The sequence below is a fragment of the Rhyacophila brunnea genome, unplaced genomic scaffold (assembly GCF_057557595.1).
Source record: "Rhyacophila brunnea isolate RB1 unplaced genomic scaffold, BYU_Rbru_1.0 scaffold_2, whole genome shotgun sequence".
Taxonomy (NCBI): domain Eukaryota; kingdom Metazoa; phylum Arthropoda; class Insecta; order Trichoptera; family Rhyacophilidae; genus Rhyacophila; species Rhyacophila brunnea.
Genome location: NW_028232859.1, coordinates 26,482,751 through 26,509,199, shown reverse-complemented (window position 1 = coordinate 26,509,199; position 26,449 = coordinate 26,482,751). Strand labels below are relative to the sequence as shown.

General features: G+C 29.1%; 1 protein-coding gene across 1 annotated transcript in view; it reads right to left on the bottom strand.

Annotated features, from left to right (window-relative positions):
• Positions 1 to 26,449, bottom strand: part of LOC147072116 (metabotropic glycine receptor) — a 457,878-nt gene that overhangs the window by 204,239 nt on the left and 227,190 nt on the right. The window contains exon 5 of the mRNA XM_085946632.1: positions 5,674 to 5,874. Coding sequence (XP_085802758.1) covers positions 5,674 to 5,874 — 201 coding nt within the window. The remainder of the gene's footprint in view (positions 1 to 5,673; positions 5,875 to 26,449) is intronic.

Genomic DNA, 26,449 nt, shown 5'->3' with positions numbered 1-26,449 from the left:
TACAGTTTACGGAGGACTTTTTGTATTTTTGTCATTTTGTATTTATCGGTGCCTTTGGTTGTATCAAACCTTACCTTGTATGTACCTTGAGTCAAACTCATGATGATTTTTTAAAAAAATATTTATCGAATTACATACCTACTAAAATTAAAACAGATAGACAACTAATAAAATAAATGGCGAGTCATCAAAGATTTAATTTTTTTTTTTTGATTTCAAAAGTGCGACACTCTGCAACCTTGTCGCATAGTTGCATGGATTCTGTCGCCATGATCAACCCTCCATCACCATATTGCGGTGCTATAAATCGATCTACGCGATGTAGGTCTGGGTGGCGATCGATCTATGAAAATAGAGAGACGTTGTACTTGACCTGTGGTACGATACTAGAGCGTGATGGGGCAAAGTAAATAAGTATGTCGAATCTTTGTTAAGAGTTAGATTTGAACAGACGCGGACTTTACATCATACTAATAAATATAAGAGGTTATTGTTTACAACGGCATGTTTCTGAAGTTGGTAAACATTTTCACACAGCTGTGTTAGGTTAAAATAAATTACGAGAAGATAAATTAATTCGCTTATCAAGACTATTGGATAGTTTGACTCTGCTTTTTGGATCGTCCTACGCAGTGCTGCCAATCGAAAACTTCCATATTAGCAACACAAATACCCTAAAGACCGATATCAATGTTTGAAGTTGTTTACGGTATGGCTGGAGAGGGTCTGTTTATTTTGCGTCGCTAGAATTGCCTGATCACTTTAATTTATTGGGTTACTAAGATAACTATTGATATCTTGGTAGAATGTGGTGCCCTCGTCTTCCTGAATTAATTTGTTCCACTCAACAGACTATAGATATTTTATTTGATTTTAAATCATCTTTATTGTTTTTGTACATTTCTCTTTCCGTTCTCTTAAATGATAATACTAGAATCTACACACTGATAATATCAGATAAAATTATTGCATTGTAATAATATTTCAAAACACAGTTCCAATAAATCTAAGTATTAAGTACTTATTTTTAATTGAGAATAAAAATACTTTAAAAAATATAAGATATGGATAGTAAAATGACGATTTTATTACAAAGTATTTACTGTCACCAGAGTGATAGTGTATCTTTATACCCCATTTACACGTGTATGGATTTACTGCTGATAGTAGGTATAATCGCGGCCATAACGAAAAAATGCACGTGTAAATACGTATTATCGTGAAAATTGCAAGATTGCATGAATTAATCAAAAAATTTCAGAAGCTTCTGAATTTTGACGCGAAAATCGCGTGCAATATTTTCACCTGCGCAGTAGAACGATAAAAATAAATAAATTGAAATTGAATTGAAATTATTGCGATAGTTTAAAATACACACTATTGGTGCAAGTAAATCAATGCATGTATACAGATGCTATAAAACTTATAAACCGATGCATTCTTGCGGTTGCATTCTCTTTAATAGAATAAAAAATGCGTAATTGCTAAACCTATTTTCGAAATATTATTGTAACTAAGACTTCTGACAAATTTTCTCCACCTTGAGATGAATGCAGAATAATTTATGTTTTAATTTTAGTCATAAACCAAAACACCAATATTTTTTAACGGATTCGATGAATTTTCATGAATTATCAGTTATTCAGTTTTATCAGTCTTTTTCATTCTAAACTACTGCAGATTTAACAATATTATAAAATAAATTTAAAAAATATATTTTGACAATTGTGAAATACACGTGTCGTTTTAATTAAAAGTTTTTCGTATTGATATTAAAATAATAAATAAAACAGTTACTCTATAAATAAAACTGAAAGATGTGATGAGTTTTTTTTGTATGAATCACTAAATGACATTTAAACCAAAAAAACTCTTGCTGGGTTAATAACACAATGGTAAAATAAAAATAACTTAGTTACATAATTTTAATTCAATGTTATTTTTAAATATCTACCTAAATACAATAAAATTTGTATATTTATTTGGATGTAAACAATAATTTTCCTTGTTCGCTATATCAAAGTTTATCCTTTTCGGGAGAGAGGTAACATAAAAATGGGATTTTGATAACATTTTAATATGAGGCCTAACCATACCTTTGATGATTTAGGGTTACAATAAACAAACTTCATCCGTTTCAATGGGTTATTTTAGTAAAATTGGTCAAAATTTATATATCAAAGGTTCGCCAGGTATTGTCCCTCATAATAAATCTATCAACAACCTGGCCTTCCATTTTTGAATGATAAAGAAATTTTAATACATGATGGAAGCAATTTGTTTATACCACCAGAAGCTTTTGGCCAATGCTAGCTGCTCTGCTAGATCTTGTAGCAAGCTACCCTCAAAGGGATGGATTACAATACAATAAATTTACTTATAATGGTTGTTTTCTTGATAATGGGTGCTTGCTTACATTCTATAGTAGACATATAAGATGGTAATATCGTTTTTGTCTTTTTCAGCGTTATCTGTAATGTCAATTTGTTGTTGTTTTTTTATATATGTAATTTATTGTGTGGATATTATTGTTTCGTATACTTTTTGCACTTCTTCAATAATACCTACAGTGCGTTCAGTCAGTAATTTACGTATTGGATAAATCAGTCCATGCTGACTTCAAACTTAACTTACTAGGCGATGAAATTAAAATAAATCCTTATAATACTAATTATTTACTACACGAATCGAGTTATAAGAATTATTATTTAGAAGTAAAATTAAATTGTGTTTAATGATATGAATATCTTATAATTTTCTGTAAATAGTGAAAATTGTGAAGTAATAATAGAGACAATTTTTTTACGGCGTCGACTTTTGATATAAAATGTATCAGTTGCCTGGTGCTGAGTACCTCTGCTACACGAAAGTACATTGGAACATGTATATGTCTGAGAGCGATTGAAGACATATATCCACATTCCAATGTACTTCCATGTAGCGAAGTACTCAACACCAGGCTACTGATTCAGGCGGGTATTTGGAGGTTGATGGTGTTTCGTATATTTGTAAAATAAAGAGATTGTACACTGTGAGTTCTAAACGTTTTTTTTGGTTGACCTCAAGCGATAAGACATACTATTATCCTTGTCAAAAAGTTAATATAAATTAATAATTTAAGAAATACATAATATTAATAATAAATACAAAAAGTTGTATTGGCCGGGAATCGAACCCGGGCCGCCCGCGTGGTAGACGAGCATTCTACTACTGAACGACAAAATTGCATTCCGGCGGTTATACCGGCCGTTGTTATATTTTATAAAATGTTACTTTGCATATTACAATATGTATTCACTTATTAACGTATATTAAATATTAATATTAAGGTTAAAAATATAAATTAAAATAAAATAACAAAATATAAAAAATATTTGTCGGAAGATGGATTCGAACCCGCGCGAATTTGAATCTTAGACCGTGAAAAATTATAATAAAGTGTTCCCAAGCGGCCACCCATCCAAGTCGTATACGCGCCCAATATTACTTATCATCGGTGATTGGACGACAAGCATTGAGAGGCGCTCTGCTAGCGTAAGCGTAGCGATGGTGTGTAATTTTTTGATAAAATAGTAGGTAATAGTAACATTTTCTGCGTTACAGTTGAATTTCTGCACACGATTTTAATATCGCGACAAGCGGTAAAACATATACATATTATAGTGTATGTTACACTAAACTTACTGAACTAACAAAAAACGTTAAAATCCGTATTAAATATTTTTTTTTTCAATATAGGTATCACTATTATGCTACGTCACATATTTGCATAGGTATTATGAAAATAAAAAAAACTCTCTTTCACCTTGTGACTATTCAAGAATAATACTTACTTACTTAAAGTAAGTAGTTCTTGATAATGGTAATAATCCTGTAGATTTTAATATAATTTAGATAATCATTTTGTCAAATGGAATTCTACCAAGTAAATGCTGACTTATTTATTAAAAAGACTTTATTCACAGGTGGAGTCAAAATAATGGTGTATTAAAAACATATGGTAAAGATAGTGGGAATTATTGAGTTAATGTTTTACCTGAAACATAAATGAAAAATGGTTGACACTTTTTTTGCTTTGGTTACAAATTACGAAAAAATTAACTATCTGATCTTCCAAAATTACAGAAAAAGATTACCAATTCTTACAATATAAACTGAATACATTGAATGTACTCATATCATATCATACATATAATGATGATTAGCAATAAAACTATTTTTTTCATAAAGATATTTGATGTAAAATAATCCATACAATAGAAAATGTGACAGACAAAAAGTTAATTTGAAATTCGTATATAAACTGACAGCCATATTATACATAAATGGTGAATCCGATTTGAAAATTGAAATATCTATGTCGATAAAAATATAACAAGGTCAGGGTTATATTATATTGGAAATTTTCACGATGAAATGACATAAATGAAGTATTCTGAAGGTCACACATAGCTATATTTTGGTAACTAAAAAAATACTATTAGTGAATTAATTTTATTTCTGTGTGCTAAAGGAAAATGAAAATAATTTCTTCAAAATTAAACAATTAGTTGCAGACGTTATTAGTATACAAAATGGTTCATCCATTGTTCGATCTTATTTTCTCTCTTAAAAATAAATCTCAGAAATATCCCCCTCTTTATCACATATAATAAATATGTAACTATGTTAGAAAGACATTCCTATAAATCAAAAAAGTATTCTTTAATTAGTGTAAAATACCCAAATTCCTCAAATTTGTTTAGAAAATTCGATTTTAAAGGAATAATAATAATAGGTACTTATGTACCTAGCACAAAATATTATGTACCTAGCACATTTTGTTATTAATGCGCATTAAAAATATACCTACCAAAAGAATGTTGTTTATATTTCAGAAATAATAAAGACAAGTGTTTTTTAGTAAGTAAATATGTATGCATTAACAAAGTAATACAAAAATATCATAAATTGAAGAATAACGTACTTTGAATTAATGAATTATTTAATCATTTAAGATTTCTTTCTGTTTTGATTGCGCTTCTCAAAAATCCTGTCAATAATATTATCATTTTCTAATGGCATAAGTAAAATTTACAAAGCATAATACAAATTAAATAGGTGAACTGTGTATCTTTGTTTTTGTAAAACATCTTGAAATTGGCGTAGAAAATAACATTGAAATTAATTTATTACTCAAATATTCTGGAATTTATGTTGTTTGTACATATAGCTACAGTGCTAACTATCTAAAACTTTGTAAACTTCTATATTGATCGGTATTTGCAACTCAGGTTTTACCTTCAGGCTCGACACCCATAGATTGTGATTGTTTATCTAGTATATAAAGTATTAGGTAGAAATTCTTGGAATAAAATAATTATTCATGAATTTCGTATGTATTTTTTTGAATGGTAAAATTAACTTTTATATATTACTGACTGAATAATTCGAATAGAGATAAATTAAATTCGATATAGGGATTTATTTGCTCAAATTGGAATATTGTGCTAAATAAGATATGTGGATGTTTTAATCCACAACGTGTGGGTTATTATATACTTCTCAGTATATACAGCCAGAACGTATGTTTATGAAACCTATATGTGGGGACTGGAAGCCAACGCATGAAAAAATCAAGTTTAGTGAGGAATAATATTATAACACAAGTAAGTATCATAAACTTTCACTTACTTTCACGTTGCCATATTTCCAGGTGAAAATAACAACTATCGGGAGGCAGCATATGACGACGCAGTCCAGTACTAAGATCGCTGTTCGCATCAGCCAATTAAGTGAAACGACACAGGGAGAACTATCCATACATGCCTCGCAGCCCTCAGCACATGGTAGACATTCAAATACACCTGTTGCTCCATAGCGACTGAGTTCACCCTGAAAAAAAAAAACAAAAACGCCATGATAAGTATAAAATCATAAAATAACTATAAATATAATACTAATACAACAGAGTAGGTAGACGATTAACGCTTCAGACCTAATAATAATTGTAAGTATCTTAGCCCACCATACATTATATTTATTATATATAAAATAAAATCTCAATACTCCCCAATACTACAAATTTACGACAGGATTATAAAAGTTTATTAAATCATCGATGAAAACTAACATTGTATATCTAGTGTCAAATCATTTTGTTTTGAATAGTTTGGTATATAAATATTAACGCCTAATCCTTGCCATGGTCTTAAGTGGTCGTCTGTGGGAGAGATATGATATTTTGACATAATTATATTCATAATCCAAAGCGTAGATATAAAACTTAGGTGAGTAGAGCAAAGTTATTTGATCAGGTTGAGTTGCCAATATTGATTTTAATTTGATTAGATCAAACATGGTGAGGAATAAATCATAATTTATTCAGATAAAGATTTTGAGTGCGAAAACAAAACGTGACCTACCTACGTTTACCAACAAAAAAAAAAAACTTAAGTAGGTAATTAAGTTGTATATCGATAGACATTTATGAAGTATTATTTCTGCCAAGTGTATTCACCACACACATTATTTTTTATATTGATATTGCAATTATAATATTATGAACAAAATTTTATTAAGTGCACGATATAAAATAAATCCGTACATACGTTAGATTTAAAATCATTTAAAAAGGTGAATAACGTAAAATCTTTTTAAGTAAGTTAAAAAAAGATATTTAATACGAATCTGGACAAGTCAAATGAACCGTCATTGTTTTCCTACGAAACGAATCTTTTCTATTCAGGTAAAACAAGAGAAAGATTTCATTTTCGTAATGGGGTATCTTCAAAAGATGGTTCTAAATTTAATATAGTCTTTTGAAAAGTGTGTTCACTCAGCGTAAATGACATTTATAAAGTTGATATAAAAAAATCATAAACTTTGAACGAAAGATCATACCTCGTCTATGAATGTTGTTCAAATAAAAATCTAATTACTTAAAAACATATTCCAAATATATTAAAATGCTAAAAAGTAATAGTTAGTGCTTGGCATTATAAATTAGTTGAAAAAACTGGCAATTCGTAATATAACTAATTAGGGTTTTAAACAGAACATAATATCTCATACTACATAATATAAATAAAAATAATATGTATATTATAAATAATCGATTCTCGGGACTCGTAGGGAATATTAGTTTTATTTTTATATACTTACTATTATAATGCATTTAACATGGTTAATAATATATCACTCGAAATGGAAAATTTTAGGAACCGGAGTGTTCGATAATTCTATCAAAATATTGATATATATATTTAATTTTATGTATATTGTATACGAATAAGTGATAAATATTTGTTTGTTTTATAATAATATGTAGGTACATACTCAACTCAGACGTTGGAATGGAATAACAGTCTATAAACTTGTGGCATGAAAATGTTATCAGCGCCGCAGGTACGACAACCCATAAATATTTTTTTACCGTAAGTCCAAGTTTCGTATAAACTTCATAAAATATAAATCGAGTAAGTGAATTTAATTATTTTGACTAATTCACATAGCGGAACACAATATTTAATATTTCCATGAAATGGAGCGATAATTTTCGGCGTTTCGCGAAGCGGAGCTGTATTTGATCCATTCGAGCACTGATTATTAAATATGTATATTACGAATTTAATTAAGTATCGTTTGAATTTAAATGTTTTCAAATAAATGAATTAAAGTCAAAAGACATAGTAAAGAAGTAGTATAATTTTGAGATAATAATAAAAAAGAATTTACACGTCAATATTCATGGATACAAGACACAGATAACAACATATATTTGTATTATTATTATAACCAAGATATTCAAATGAAATTGCGAAAGTCAATAGCAAAGTAGGTATGCTTTCAAGAGGTAATCTTAATTAATTGAAGACGTTTGTAAGTGTCCAATTTCTGTTGAGGTTTCTGGCAACATCTTTGAGTCTGTGCCGTTTTTGGTTACCAAAGAATGACTAATGTGTTTTTATCAGCGCAACCAGAGGCACGCTTATAGTTTACAATACGTACGCAAGTGTTTTTCACAAACCGCGGAGCCTTCAACAAAAAACATTCCATGGTAAAAGAACACCGGATTTTTTCTCATTTTCGTGAGTTTTATCGATTATAGCTCTATACACCAAGGACGTTTGACGATTTGGTAATACGAACCTTGTTATGCACTATTTCTTAAAAATAATATACATCGGGGTGCGTGCTTTTTGATCAATCAATTTTAGGATTATTACCAACTGCATTCTGCAAACAACATTACATTGGTTTTATTGGATCGAATTACACATTTTGGATGAGAACGATAGAACGAGAATATTTAGAATTCCAAAAAAGCTTTGTTAAACTAACAAACTTTTAAAACTGTAATATTATAATGTCAGAGTAAAATCGACGTATAGGTTTGTTATTAGAATTAAATAGATATTTTTTATTTAATATAAACATTAGTAATTTTTGATATTTTTTTATGACAATATATTCTATACTGTGGATACGTCATATATCATAATATATCTTATAATTTATATATCATATAATATAATAACATTCTTTTTAATTTGATACAGCAAGGGAGTTATGTAATGAACGGAAAACATAATAAGTAACAATATTGGATGGTTTATGGATTAAATTGTCGATAGTTATCCCTCTTGGGGGCCATATTATGTTAGTATGCCTACTGCTAGATCAGGTGTGTTTCCATTCGAAATGATGACTATGTCGACTTTTCATAATAGCTCTGCTAACAAATCATACCTCTAGCATAGGCAATGCAGCATGCTGTAGCGGATAGAGGGGGTTGAAAGGCGAATCACCAGCGCCTAAAAACTGGTACATTCTGGCTACGGGAAGGAAAACCCCTACAGAAAACCAGAGCATGTTCACGGGTATTAAGATGGCTGCCCTACCAGTGAACTCGAATGCTGTGAGTTAATCACCTGCACATACTAAAATTTATGAGACGTCCAAAAATATTAAGTGTTTACTATTGCCATGTCGCTTATTATAAATCAATATATATTTCTTCTGTGTTGATTATATTTAGTTCAAAATATGCCTCCATTTTGGCGTATTGTTGCTGTAAAGTGTAAATCATCATTATACTTGACTATAATATCACGTGTGTTATTGCTACTCAAGATGCGGTATCGAAGTTATAATAATTTAAAATCTGACTAGTTTTTGTTGCATGCATCCATATAGTGGTTACTAAACATGAGTTTCTAGACGTCAAGAACATAAAGTGATAATTTAAAGAAATGTGATGTAAAGACTGTTGCTATAAAAATCAACATATTACAACGTATTACCGTTGTAACTTTTATGTTTTGTTTTAAATAAATTATTTTTATGAAATTTAGTATAGTCATATTATTAAATATTTGGGACTTAGATAAATAAAAAGAAATATAAAAAAGAAAGAAATTGGAAAGTAAAAAAGTAGGTACTTAGACAGTTAAAAATGATTGAAAAATGTTTATTGATTGTGAAAATGTTTGAAATCTGTAAGTCACTTTCATAAGATTCAAAAAAATATACCTTTCAGAATTTATGTAGGCAAAAAATATTTTGACAATTTGCGTCGTTATAGTACATGTTACTTTTATACAAAATGGTAGAAGTGTGAGTAGTCTTGAAATGACGTATCGACCTTTCAGAGCATATTTGATCCACCGTCATTAGTGATACTAACTCTCGTCGACAAAAATATGGCAGATGAAGTAGGGAAAGAAATCCGAAAAAATATTAAAAGATGTTCCACCTAATCTTCTCGTTTCCTCTTGTAAATTCAGATAATGGGTTATAGTTTCTTTTAGATTTATCTTAAAAATCGTCTATGGCACAATCAAAACACAAATTTAATAAATAAGTAGTTGCACGATACTAATCATAATGTTTAAATATATAAATGACTTTGGCGGCTTAAAATGTTGTATTTATTTAATAGAAAAAAAGCTGCCGACCTCTGCAGTATAGACTGTCGTTTTTTGCTATTATACAATAATTATAGACGTACATGGGTTTATTGCTAATGGTACGTATTATCGCTTGTATAACAAGAAAACTCACGTAAACATGTATTATCGTGCAAGTTGCAAGATTTCATGCATGGATCAAAAAAGTTCAGCGACTTCTGAAATTTCACGCGATAGTTGGAAATTGAATGACATGGGCATGCGCAATAGAACGGTAGTGGCAAACCTGCCCGAAAAAATACGAACTACACCGCGCATTGTATTATGACGTTGACTAATTTTCACTAATGAAAAAGTAGTACCATACGATGACAATAACGCGTCTCGCTTATGCTTGAAGAATGAGATTGGCGAGACAGTCAGCACTTTTACGTGTTATTATCGCGATAGCTTAATTTACACACTATTGACCAGTACATCTATGCACGTGAATAGGTAATATTATTGTTATTAAAAAGTTTCAGTGCGATACTCAGTCGAAGAACGTATTATTTCGAAGCACCCGCTTAAAAATCAATTACATATTAAAAAAAAGAATATATCTTACAAAGTGACAAATATGAAAGTTTTCAAATATATACATATTATGAAAAGATCAATATGTTCTGCTTACATATTAAAAACTAAAGTACTTAGGCGAGATCACAATATAACAATATTACATATTTCCTCGGTTTAATATCTAAGGAATGATCTACGGTTTAGCTAGCAGATGAATACACTTTTCCCATATAAATATAACATGCTAAAAACAAATGCAGGCGGTCGCCAGACTTGATTGTTTTAAAGGTTGCTCTCATTTTAAACGGTTTGCAAACAATTATTGTTTCAGAGGAATAAAAAACCACATGAAGGTATTTAAAATAGATTAAAATAGATGAAATAATCGCATATAAAACTTAAACAAGCGACGGCAATTAATTTACCATTGAAAAAGAAACGCGCGGTGGAAATATTATGACTGACATTATCGTTACAAAAATACACAATTTTGCAGTTAAGTAACCGGCGGCATTTAGGAATGAATGAAACACGTAGAACGTTTTATATAAAAGCTCAATGAAATTTTGTTACCGAAATACACGCACATTTTCGTTGCCATAAATTCACGTTACAGCAAATGGTCCAATAAATAGTCACTCAAAATAGGCTGTGGCTTTGAAACTGTTGGCAAAAAATATTAATTTCACCATTTTTGTCGGACATAGGTATGTGATAAATAATGTGTCACCATTTAAATTATTATGAATATATAACGAAGAAACGTCAAAATCACTAAAAACACAATAATACATTATATTTCTAATTTATTCTTATAAATTGTAGTACAATTTTTTTTAAAAAATACTAAAAAGAGGCGATGCATACTAGGAAGTTATCAATTTTATTATTTATTATGCCATTTAAATACATAGTAAAATACACAGCCTTTAAGAATATTCGTTTTTTTTTATTATTGATTGAAAACTCAGATATGTTCTAATTAGAAACATTCTAGAATAAAAATTAGACCGAGAATGATTCAAACGTACAATAAAGCGTAGTTATTATAAATAGTTTGCTTGAATCATAGACGGATCAATAAATTAAAGACTAGAACACTTACCCGAAAAGTGAAAGATGAGAATTCAAGTTCCACTCGGTCCAACCATTTCAAGAATTTTTTCTAATATTTGTGTGTTTCAGAGTTTTTCAGAATCATGTACTTTTTATTATTTTTATGTAGTCAATTTTTTTTCTTTTTCTTCAGCCTTTTCTCTTTTGGTATATATAAGTGCCTCCACTGTCTAGTCTTGTGCTTTCGGCATTCAACTTAGTTCGGCAGGTTTTCTAATATCACCCATCCAAATAGATGTATAGATGATATCTTACACTCTACTGGCAGGAGGCTTTCCAATACTGTGATTTCATGTTGGAGGAATCCATTTTAAGACATTTATTCCCTACTGGTTATCTTTTCTATTGGCAATATGTTAAAATTAAGAATAACGAAACGTGGTATGGAAATGTGTATCTTGGATATAACGGACACAAAATAAACCAATTATTATTGGATTACAGGAGGGATAAGAGTACGCGATGTGATGGTCACCAAACTGAGTAAACGGCAGTGGAGTTCATAAGCGCTAAAACAATGATCACAAGGCCCTAAGACCAGGTGAGATCGACAACCTGATTATGTTTATTTGAAGTACAGAGTAGCAAAAAACTGATAAATTCGTTCAATAGAAGATAGATTCTGGCTTATGATGAAGATTGCGGCCACGTTGTATATAATATAATATGTTATCTATTAATTTTACATTATGCATACAAACATGATAATGATTCAACAATTCTATACTACGAGTATTAATCAAAGTTTTTTTGTATACAATATAATATTACTTATTATTTCGGTTTATTTTTTATTTTTTGCAGTATTTTTTTATGTATTCCTTTCTTTGTTTTTGCTGTATTATTTTACTTAATATAATTGCAATAAATTGTGTATAATTACTTTTATAAACGCAATTATTTAAAAAGTAGCTTTATGTAGAGTGGACCCTTACCCCACAGTTAATCGAGTATATGATAACGGCATTATAATACGAAGCAGACTTTGGAATTTTGGGGGAATATTTCCAACCGGAAAACGTGGACATTTTGTTAATTCAGTAGACGAGCAAATACAAAAGAGTTTGAAAAGCACATGGCTTTGCCTGTTTTGAACGGATTACGTACAAAGCCTCTGTTTTTCCTTCTGCTCGCATTTAGGATCTTTTGACTTACTTGCCAGGAGATTTCACCCGTCACCCTTGTGAGGGATCAATGGAAGACTATAAGTTCAGGACAAACATATTTTCTTCTTTTACATTTTTATTTACCATACATTATTATTTATTTAGCGAGAAAAAACGAAAATATAAATAAAGAAACTGAAGCATTTTTATATTATGTGATATTGTTTGTACCTACATTTAACTCAGAATACGAAAAAATGTGAACGTATAATGTATGAGTGTAAACACTGTATACATGCTACAAAATAATCTGGAATGCAGAATGGTTTGAAAATAATTAAAATTACTAGCAATTTTATAGCTTGATTTTTATACAATTTTTAAAGAAGAAGGCTTTCTTGAAAATATAGATGAACAACTCACGTAGATGCCAATATACTTGGTATAAGGTAAGGAAACTAATTCAAATATAGATAAAAAATGAAATATAATATAATAATTATGTTACTAACAAAAAATAAACTATATTATTCACTTTATTTTAGCGTTTTTTTGTTACATATTATCGTTTTTGATAATTAAATGGTCTTTAAATTATTTATCAATATGTGCAAAATTGGTAACCTAAAGTACCTATAAAGTTTTTGTGAACTATTTTGTTTGGTCAAAACAAACTATTGAACCAACATGTATGTTCAATAAATAATATGTATCAAATTCTAGAATCTTGTTAATTAGTCGTTGAATAAAGAAATACATCAAACCATTGAAGTGATGTCATTGGTTTTATTGCAGTTTATTTTCTCGGTCCACAAGGAAAAATTAAACTATACATACCTACTTATAATTAAAAATTAGTTTTATTAATAAACAAATTAAGAAATGATATCTGTGCAAATCAGAAATATAGTATCTACATAAAATCGGTTGAAAATGAAATAAAAATCGCTATGTTATACATCCAATACAGCAATTTAAATCTCACTTTAAACCTTTTAATTAAATACCGGACTTGAATAAATTTCATTAACACGAAGTTTTCACGGAGCGTGAAAATTCTGTAATCTTTCGGGGGGTTATGAGGTTGTCTTTCATTCTTCACCCTGTTGGTGCTGTAATTGAAAATACGCGTGAATAACCGGGCTTCGGCTGATGCGTGAGAAAATTATTATTGTGATAATGAATGGTAAAATTCACTCACATTTTGACCATTTTCTAAACGCTTTTAAGTGACCACTGGTGCAAATAAAAATGCTAATGTGTTTAGGATTCCTTTTCATCCCCATTTTAATAAAGGAAATACCATTTAAAACTATGCTTGTAAATTATAACATAGATGGTGTTCATTTAATTAAATATATTAGATTACATGCATATTACGGTTTTTTAGGATACTTGTTTCTAATAATAATAATTCTAATAATAATTAAAATGATTGCCTACTTACAATTTTTAAATTGTTGATGTAATAACTATATATTTAAGATCCTTAGTAGCCATTGTATATAGTAATGGCTTAGCACTTCAAGATCCCTCGTGAGGTCACAATACATAATATATTATGTGATTTTATCAAACCTGGGTATTTCTTTGATTGTTGTTTCACTACTGTAATTGGTACCATAATGGTTTGTTATGGTATTACGGTAACCCACACAAAATATTAATAATGAAAAGGCACTTTTACATTGTTAAATAATAAATTGAAAATATTGGTAAATGCAATTGGTTTTAGTGCGGTCATACAATGAGCAGGAAAATATTTTTGTCGACTTCAGTGGGTCTATTCTATATTTATCGACCGCTAAAGTGATAAAGTGATAAATATTATCAAACTTAGGATAGGTTTGTATCAAAGTATTAGCACTTATTGTAACAATTACAATAAGGTGGTTGTAATTGTTGCAATAAGTGCTATATTTTAACAGCATCTCTCTTGCTGCTGTTTAGATATAGCAATATATAATAAATATAATACTTTTTTTAAGCCTACATTTAAAAAAATGAAAACTGCTGTTTTGTTTCTAGAGCCTTATATTTTTCTTATCAAGTAGAAAAAAATAACTATTATTAATAATACAATACTTTAAATATACAAAACTAAATTCCTACCTTAAAACTGTGTTTGGAAAAAAAGAGTAGAGAGTGCTATAATAATTTCAATTAGGGAAAATGTTAGTTATGTGAAATAAACATTGGAAATTCACTGAGAAAAAGAATCCACACCGTTTATTTCTAATCTTTTAAGCCATTAAAATAATAGCTGCTACTCTAAAACATAATGTCTGGTTTCATTGTTGTTATTTATATCACAATTAAGTAAAACTGAAAAACATTATTGTATTTTGTAATATTAAGAAAATTTCAAATACATCGAGACCTATTACTTTGATAATTATAAATGTAATTAATGATTAATTGTTGAAAACTGTCTTGTAAAATGCTGTAAAATTCTGTAAAATGATCTTAACGTAAGTTTAATTTTGAACAATACTAAATGTTTTCTTGATAACAATGTTATGTAGAATGATTACATAATTATGGAAAGTATCGACAAAAAATGTTCAAAACACCATTGATATAATAATATGTACATATGAGTTGTATTTATATCGATGTTTTGGAAAGTTTCGTAGGTAGTTACGAGAATAAAGGTAAAAAAACAATTAATCAATAAAAAAATTGGAAAAGAATGATATTCTATAAATAATTACTAAATGTACTTAGTTAAATTTGTAGCAAACAAAATTTAATACCAAGCAACATACATAATTATTAGAAAAAATCACGATGCCGGATAGGACTCGAATCTGTATCTATCGATCGAGTTCCAGCTAATGTACTTTACCAATTTAGTTACCTGTATCCTACCTAATTACGATAAAATTGACTAGTAGTCTGAAACAACCAACGTGTTTTACAATAATGTTTGCTAATATTGGCGACTCATTTTTGAGATTTGAATCAAGGTACCAATAATTAACACTTGCCACAAAGCTGATTATTAAAATATAACTATGAAAGCCAGTTGCATTGGATCAAGGTTGAAGCCGGGCTATTTTTATTATTTCATAACCTAACATAACAATTAAAAAGCGCGCCGACTGTCCTTAAATATTGGATGGGCGTTTTGTTTCAGTGACAAACATTATGATACAGATGTAACTGTTATGTAATAAGTTTATCTATTTTTATACTCGAGATCTGAAGCCACCACATCCGATAAGGTAAGCAAGTTTCGATTAATTTTGTATTTACTGGTACTCTCCTCTTTTACTAGTCAGAAATAAGAAATAGGTAGAATGTCACATTTTCAAATCTTGTGAAACTAAATATTCATTGAAAAAAAAATAGTGAACATACTCGTAGCTATGTGAATATCTAAGTACACATAATTATGATGTTAAGATAAACAAGAAGAACAATTCATTTAACGCCATCAATCTAAATAACAATAAGGGGAAATGCATTTTCATTTTTATTTCCGCAATAGAAATTAAAATTTTGTAAAATGACAAAAAAAATATTGCTACCAACAAAAAGATAATTTTCTTACATTATACAAAATGGATGATAAGATTTGTGGATTTAAAAGTAGCCAATAAAATGAGTTGGCAATGTAATTAATAATCCTTCAACGATGTTACAAAGTTCAAAACAATACCTCTCTTATTTACCGTAGTATGAAATATTTCAAATGTATTATTTCCTGTATCCTGTGAGAAAATTCGTCAGAAAATAAGAGAAAACAATTTCAGGAAAAAACTACATATAAATAGAAATGAATACAGTGTGCATCTTAAAAAATAATAATAGCAGCGTAGTAATTCATATTACAATAAACTATTTTTTTTGTATTTAATGAATGTACATTACTAAAATTTGGATAGATCTTAATTAAGGTAGTTAGGTACCCATTATTGCTACCTTGATTCAAAGTACAAAAGGCGATTGACAAAATTAACGCCTTTTAAGCACGTGTACATATTATATTATACTACTTGTTAAATTCATCGTAATTAGATAGGACGCACGTGGATTGATTGGTAAAGCACATTAGCAAGAATCCAGTGAATGCGGGTTCAATTCTCGCTGGTTGTCGTATTTTTTCAAGTTGGCTTACGTATACTGTCGTAGATCCCGGTGTGGGTAGCGATGATTATTGGTACCTTGGTTCAAAGTATAAAAGTCGATTCACAAAATTAACGCATTTTGAAACGCTTGAGATGTACATATACGAATATTATATAATTATCCTATGCAGTATATAGTATGCAGCAGTGGCGAAGGGTGAATTTTCGAAACAGGTAGGTTGTGGAGAAAGCACACTTGTTAGATGTATTTAGGGGAAATAAGAAGATAATCTGACATGACTACTGATGAATAGGTAGGTACACAAAAACTGATGAAATTTCAAAAGCTCACTGATGGTATAAAATTAAGCAATTAATTTGAATTATGTATTTTCTTAAATATAAACGCAAGATACGTTCAAAATATTTTGAAAATATGCGTTGAGGTGAATCTGTTCCATAACAATTTATAATTTAACCCGTAAACTAGACATTCATTTAAAATACTTCTATATTTAAAACACAGACTTAGATACAATATCAGATTTCAACTTACATAATTGACTGAATAAATTGTCTTAGTCTATGAATAAACTAACTGACAAATAAAAATCACGAGATAAATTATTTATTATTTTTAATAACAATCAATATTTATATGTGATTGAAACCCTAGAAATTATTTTTTTAAATTATCTTATAAATGATTTTGAATAAATGTGCACTTACGTAATATGTAAGCGTAAGCGCTCCTTAAATAGCTTACTAATCTATATGGGCCGCCGCAGATGTCTTGAAATTATGAGAAACAAACTTTATATAAAAAAGTTTTCGATTCACGCGAACGTAATCCATACAATATGTAAAGCGAAACGAGATGTCGCTTATTTTTTTAAACCTTTGAGACATGTCATAATAGGTGCTTATTGAAAAAGTGGAAAAGATCGTAAAAATATTATGATAATTATACGATAGATGTCGTTGGGTATATTGAATATATTATTATGTGATTATATTATTTAATATGTCAATATAAAATTAAAAAATGTTTTTCTTAAGAAGGTAGACTTTAAATAATCGCCTAGTACGGAGTCTTCGCCACTGGTATGCAGCACGTTTGTCAATTATTAAAGCACAATAGACAGAATCCAGTGAATGCGGGTTTGAGTCTCGCTGGTTGTTTGTCGTATTTCAAAGATTTATTTATATTTTTATTATAATGGCTTACGTATACTGTCATGGTTCCCAAAATTCAATAAATTAAGTAAATTCACATGGTGTTTTTAAATATGTTTTAGGAGTCAAAATAATAATATTATGTACCTATTATGTTAGCCACTATTTATTGTAAAAACCAAAATCTGTTAATACATCCTCCATTTTGTGGAGGCCCATATTTTAGGATCGGTGATGGTAAAAAAATATGTGTAAGTATATAATATGTATGTCTGAGATATTATGATGAATTTGTTTTATGGGTTTTTATTTGAGTATAGTTTTGCGTGTATGAAAAATATATACATTGGGGAATTGATAGAATATTTATTGACTGCGCAGACTACGTGGAGAAAACTGCATACGGGAATATAATAATGTTATATACAAGCTTATTCAAACAAACATTACTATTCATTATACTCACTGCGATATTGAAGAGAATTGTTAACCATGACATATAACATAATACACGATAATTATCTTTTGATCTATTTAATTTAAGCGAAAAAAATTGCATATTTCGGTCATATTTTCTGCAATAGAAAGTATGATTTACTTCAACTCATAATGCAAGTAAAGGTAGAAGGTAGTGCATGCATAATTATGTAGAGAGACATTTTCTCGGATACACAACCTTTATAAATGGCTGAATGCTCAAGGCGTTGGAGATATGATATGACTTGCCCAGGATAGGGGGATTTACATATTGTAAGTTGGACACCAACTTTCGATAGAAGATGAGACAAAAAAAAAATCAATACAAATAACGTTAGGTACTAATCTGTGTTATAATTACATAATTTAGATTTCTTTTACTGTGTTAACAGAAATGCACTGTACTATCATAAGGACATTTTTAAATCTTAAGTTGAAAATTTATTAAAAGTGGAAAATTCTTATAAAAAACTGCATTTTATTAAATTAATAACATAATTTAAAAAAAGAATTTAGAATAATTTGAGTTTACAGAATACATCAATGAATTTTGATTTATTCCTGAAAAATTTAGTAATTATAACAAAAAAATCGTTGAATCGAAAAAAAAATTAGTTCTTCATCTCAGTTCAATTATTACCTTCGGCAGCTTAACAGTATTATACTCATATAAAAAAAACCGTTTTTATTATATATATATATATATATATATATATATATATAATATAAAAAAATAGAAAAGTTTATGACCGTAATATATCAAAATTTGTATTTTTGGATTTAATAAAGTCAACTGAATCGTTCTACCATGAAATTAATATTTGACCCTTGCAGGTAAATAGTTTCTTATACTGAATATAACAGAAATACAAGTTAGGAAAAGGAGTTATGGGAGTTTGAAAAGTGTTTACCTAGAAATGGTCAGCTTAAAATTAATAATTTACTAACTTACTCAATTTCATGCAAAGCTACATTTTACATTATGCTACATTCAAAGTATGTATTGTATAGACCGTATCAATAAATCTCAATTTTACTGTACAAATAAATATATACGTATGTTAAATCGTAGATGATAATATTAGGATGTCCCTTCAAATCTTATGCCTCATTACTAATGATCACTAAAATTATAAACATTTACATCAACTTCCTTCAGTTTGGAACTTTTCTGCTTTTATATGGTTTATAAGTAATTATTGTATAATAGTAATTAAGTTGCTTTCTTGATGGTATTGCTCCATTTTCTAGGCTCACTTACTAACTTTTGCATGTAGATAACGTTGTTTTTTGAGGTCATGATCTTTGAATATATATATAGAAATTCGCCGAGCACGAATGCTGCATTGGTATCATCCGCCAGCACTACACCTCAAACGCATCGATTCTATTCCCATTGGATTAATTGAATTCGGTTAATAGCAAAGACCGACGTTGGGATCATGTAAATTAAAGGTGTTATCACGCTTAATCGTATGAAATAATTTTAACACAGGGTAAAGTATTTTGTTAAATCCATGTTTGCATTGTACGCCATCTTGGTACAAATATCTATATGTAAGTCTAACCCTAACCAATTCTAAAAGTGAGATTGCATGTCAATAAAATATAAAATACAATATCACCATGTAAATAATATATTTTACAGAAAGGTATTCTAAAAAAATATATATGTGAAACCTCTATCCAACAACTTCATTGAAATATGAGAAAGATTTTAATATGTCTAGGTAGGCTGATACGAAAACAAGATAAAAAGGGAAAAAAAAATATTGAATTCCGAGCATATACCGATAGCATGAAATTTCAAATTATCTAACTGTGCGGTGAGTGAAAAAAATTCAATATCCGTTCAGAATTTACTAGGAATTATTATTTTTGTACATACACATTGTTATGAGTTATTACGTAGGTATATTATTGTGTTAAAGCACATAAAAAATATGTGTATACCTATAATACAGTAAACCCTTAATCTAAAAAAATCTATCTTGAATTTATATAATATAATGTGAAGAATATTCTTCTTTTTAAAAATATTATTTAAATGGAGGGGAATACACACGTACTTTTTAATAAACCAATATAATACAATTTGATAATGTTTATATTTTTTTTAACGTATCTACTATTTTTAAATAATTTTTGATGAGCAAAAATAGTATTGAACCAACAAATTTTAGAATATAGATTTTATTTTTATTTTGTATGTTATTAATATATAATTTGAAAATACTAGTCGATTTTTCTAAAATATATTGTTAAATCATGAAAAGAAAGTGAAAAAAAACTTACATTTATAACAAATCATATAAATGATATTAATGCGTAATTATTGTATAAAAAGATCTGAAATTAAATAGGTAACCTTTAAAAATATATGCTTTTATTTTATATAAGGCTGACTTATTGCCTTCATTCATAAGTATCTAAGAGTCTTATAAAAATACAACAAAGTTATTAAACAAGAAAGATAAGTTACAAGAAAAATCAATTAGAGTTATCTTCAAATAAAACCAAAAGAATTGTTGAAGAAACACTCTATAATAATGTCGTTATACTCCACTGGTTCCAATTACATTTAGAGGAAAGAAAGCTTTTTATTAATAAAGTGGCAATTTCACCAAAAGTTCAGCTTAGACCAGCTAATATTGAACTTCGTTCTCAAGTACTTGCATAAGAATTAAACTTTAAGCTTTAGAGAAAATTATGAAACCTCGGATATTCAGTAAGTTTGGAAAATTTCGGTATAGAAATATTCTTCGAAATAATAATCACGAATATTATCAGTAAAATTTTCTCGCTATTTTGAAATAATTTTCTTCTTAACACTTTATTATCTGACATTCAAATACGTAGATACTATTAAAGAATGTAGGTACTTAATTTTGACCATTGTTGAGTCAATATTGCTATTTTGAATATTATAATATATCATAACATAACCATAGATTTTCATAGTTATTTAGCATAGAAGTATTATTATGTTGGTAACTAGTACGTGTGTCTTTAGTGTAGTCATAGTGTAAATAATTTTTATGTTTTTTAATGGTTTTATATTTTTTCAAGATGTAATTTGATTTTCACAATATTATTGAATACCTACAATTGATTAATAAATATTTGAATTTTCAAAAAATCTACCATCGTGCATAATATATATATTCTATATTTCAGTTTAAGTCATGTTACTTGCCATTATAACCACTCAAAGGAAGCTACTTAACATAAAATACTAGACACACAGGTTTGACCTTCCATGTTCCCTTATATTGAAGATGTGAAATTTAGCTGGCTGATATTTGAGAGTTGTGGATTCATACTTCTATTTATGTTCACTACAGATCAATGTAATGAAGTATTGCAAACAGGAGAAAATGATATAAAAACTTAATAACCAAATGTAATAAATATGACTGTGTAGTTATATTATTATTGTTTATCGATAACTAAAACAATATACATTATTTGTGCCCACCATGGGACAATGGTTACAACACTCGTTAATTAAAATGTAAGTAAAAAATGGGTAAAATTGATGAAGCGTATTTTTAATATATAAATATGTGTAAATAAATTCAAGGTATCGATACAATGGGTTTGAGCAAACAACTGTAAAAATATTTACATACTGTATGCTCCGTTTAGAGCAGAAAAAAATGTTGATTTACTTTTTTTAAATTCAACCATTTGAAACATAAATAAATAATTGCATATGAAAACTAATGCTTTATGCATTTAGTAGATTTCTATATATGATTTGAATATATATAGTATTACATAGTATTAAGTAGGGGAAAATGAGTGCGGTTAGAAAATTGCAGTGGTATACGGCAAATTTCAGATAATAGGATAATTTTAATGCGCGAGAGACCACTTCCATAATGATAGCGTACGCTAAGTAAATTCTATTATTAGTGACGGTAAAGTGAACATTAAACACATCACTTTGATGTTTACTGAAAGGAGAAAAAATCACAAGGCAATGGTATGAATTAATCACAAATCATTGAGCACGTAATATGGTCGGTCAGTAAGATAATACGGTACTTAAGTAGGTACTGTATGAATTTTAAACCATATAGGTACTTATTAATAAAATAAGCATTACGATAAAAAAAACTGTAGGTATGTGTATAACAGAATATAATTATGAATATTGTTAATTATAAGACGAAAAAGAAGCAAATTAAGCATCCATTAAAAATATAAGCAAATATTTTTTTTATTGGAAGAAATCACGGAAATAAACTAAGTTTTAAAAATAAAAATAAAATACTGTTACGGTTACAAAACAATTTCCATATATTAAAACGATTATTATATTCACATAATATGTGTATATTATGTACTTACATAATACGCTGCATGACAAAATTTGGCTCATGAGTTTAAAAGCACCTCAAAAGATTTATTCTGCGTTGATAATACTCGTTTATTTACAATATTCAAACTATAAAGTTAAATAAAGAGTTCGGTATCTAATTATCTATTAGGTAAGGGTTTTTACAAAAAAATGTTTGTTTTTATTATACTTAATCCTTAATTTAATGTGTATGTACTAAGGTTTTTACTTCATTTTACTATATTAATTTAATATAAAGTTGAGTTGAGTTGAGTAAAAGTTGAGTTAAGTTGAGTTGAGTCTGCCTTTACCATTGATGAGTGCACATAGTGCTTGAAGATACCAAAAGGCAAAACCCGTATCGCAAAAAACAACTCGAATGGAATAGTACAAAATTTAAATCAATTAGTAATGAATATCATAAATCTTTTCACTTAAAATGTGATTAAAACAATCACCCAATAAGTGAAAGATATACGTATGAATCATTGTAAGTCCAATACTTTTACTAGGATTATTCTATATAATTCTTTTATAAAAATAATTAATATGATAATAACATATATGTGCTATTAAATTATAACATTTATATAAATATTAATTGAATAAAAAATAACCCAACATCATATAGGTATCAATTTTATTTATTTTTTATCACGAACAGGGGTGAGTATGTCTGCTTATGGTAATTAAAATGTCATAAAACTATTTATTGATATATTCTATTTAAAAATAATTACATATTCAATTTAATAACATTACTTAATTTTATGCTAAAGTTAGGAGAAAATAAATAATTTTTATGTATATAAAGTATGTTTTTCTTATCGTATTTTGTAAACACTGGAACAATAGAAAGAGAAAATAAATGTCGAGTGTGACTACTAAAAAATAAACAAAAGTAGAGTTGTTTGTTCAGTAAGCTATTTTTCTAGTATACAATACATAGACATGCAATACTAAGCCGCGGTATATCAAAACTAATATCAACATTAAAATGCGCACTGTATGTGCTCGTGTGAGCAGGGAATTCTCATTACGGCCCGACCACCATCACCGGTGGTGGTAGGAAGGTGCAAGGCCTCGGCGATCAGGTGCACCGATCTGCGCCTGTGGTATCATCACTAATAAATTACAGTTATGTTGCGCCGGACCGGATATGCATCGCGTCCGGTCTGAGTGGCTGTGAGCTTCCGGTGGCGCTGCAGCCCGCAAAACCACCCCCTCTCTGCGTGAACTTTGCAAAGTGCTTTTATCTATTATTACGCGATATTGTGCCACGATATGGGGATGAAATGCGGAAAGCTACTTTATTCGTCAGCGCTTGTACGGCGTATGTAGCGTGGTAGTTTATTCACAAGAGGTGAGTAGCTTAAATATCATATTGATGGTAAATAAAAAACGAAACTAATTTATCACGAACCATGTCCTTGTTTTTTCGTTCAAGGTGGTTCAAATATATAAATATTTAAATATATATATATTTAACAATTTGCAGCTGTGGTTACGGTATTAAAAATATGTTCAATTATTAATTTTAAGTCTGCAGTTAATTATGTTCATCCATGTATTTCTTTAATTTTCTTAATGCTCCGAATAAGATATGTTGTGTAGTGTTCTTATGTTATTTTGTTGCTAAGGATTTCATGAGGTATTTGGAGGTCAATTATTAACTAATTATGTTTTAAACATAGTGGCCTAAGAGTCTGTTGCTCCTTTTCTTGTATTGGGCAGTCGTTAATGACATATGACATTGATTGAGGTATGTAGCCGTCACATAGACAGCAGTAATAATCCTGCAATTCCTACCTCTTCTGTTATGTATCAGAAAAATTGTAAGAAATACAAGATAAAGATTTCAAGCCAGTCAAATTTAAGGAAGATACAATTTTCCACGTTAAAAAGTAAACGATTTTACAGTTAACATTACTATATCATCATACATTATATCCACTAAAAACTTACATTAAGGGGGGATAAAATATTATTCCGCGCCCGTGGAAGAAAGTAGTGCCGCATTTATATCTTAGAAAAATTATGTACATAATATATACTTCATAACGTACGTGACATAACGTAATGGGACGGAAGGGAACATAATATGCTGATAGGAAGTGAACCTTGCCGTCTCAATACCAAGAGAACAGTATTTTTTCAGTGTTTGCAGTTGACCAATTTGTTAGCATAATAATACACACGTTTACGTAATAAGTCTGATGTTACTCCTAATACTATAATAATGCACAATCTTGTTTCACCAAAGACTTGAGATTCAGAGCTGTTAATACGGTGTCAATAAACCTATCAGTTAGTTAGTGTAGAAATCATATTAAATTATAATATGTCATTATTATTTAGTCTATACTGATGCAATGACCAAACAAAAGTTCTCGTCAATAATGGGTTTGTTATTATTTTACACGTATGGTAATTGTGATTCAACAAATTCTATTTATATAAACACACACATATATATACACGAAACGATTTGTCTAGTACTATTTATATCATCATCATCAGCCTGAATCTATCCACTGCTGGATGAAGGCCTCTTCAAGTTGCTTCCACTTCTCTCGGTCCTGTGCATTGCGTTGCCACGTACTTCCGCAGAACTTTATCATTTCATCGATCCAGCGGCCTCTAGGTCTACCTTGTGGACGTTTTGTACTTCTTGGATACCACTGGATGACTAGATTTGTCCAACGATTGTCTCTTCTTCGAGCTATGTGTCCAGCCCATCTCCATTTAAGGCTTTTAATAAACTCTATTACATCGCAAACCCTTGTCTGCTTCCTTATCCACTCATTCCTCTTTTTGTCCTTTCGCGTTATGCCCAGCATGCACCTCTCCATACCACGTTGTGCTACTCTAAGTTTCTGGATCTCTCTTTTACTTAGGGTCCATGTTTCACACGCATATGTCATCACGGGAAGCACACACTGGTTGAACACTTTGCGCCTTAGGCACAGTGGAAGGTCACTTTTGAAGACATTATTCAGGCGGCCAAAAGCACTCCAGCCTAGCTTTACTCTGCGAACAATTTCATCAAATATACATCCATCTATAGATACTTGTTGTCCCAGATAGATGTAGCTTTTCACCTGTTCGAGCTGAGTGCCATTGATGAGGATCTCTTTTTGGCCTGCAAAGCAGTTGAACATGACTTTCGTCTTTGTTATATTTATTTTCAAACCTACTTTGTTGCTTACTTCAGCGAGTTCCTGCATTCTGCTTTGGAGGTCTTCTGAGTCTTGCTCTTTATATACGGTTGGTTTTTTGACAAAATGTTTTCCTTTATTTTAAAATATTTTTTTTATTTTTTGAATTGATTTTATGAAAATTAATTTATATATAATACTATCAAATTCAACGTAAACTTAATTTGATAGTAATTAAAAAATGTTTGTTATTTCCCATAACGATTTAGTATAGGTAGGTATATCCTCGAACCCGGGTTACGCCTTTCAGTATTTTTATAATCTACAATACGTACATTCATATTTCTATTATATATAATTGATTTAAATTAAAGTATTTTATTGTTTATATCATAAATGAACTATGTAAATGATCGTAATTATAACATTATTTATAAATATATACCGTATTCATAAAAAAACATCTCATTCAATTAGTTTACTTAGCAATTATTTATTATGCGAAAGTTATTAGATTTATCGTGTGTTGGTAAGTTTGAAGTATTAA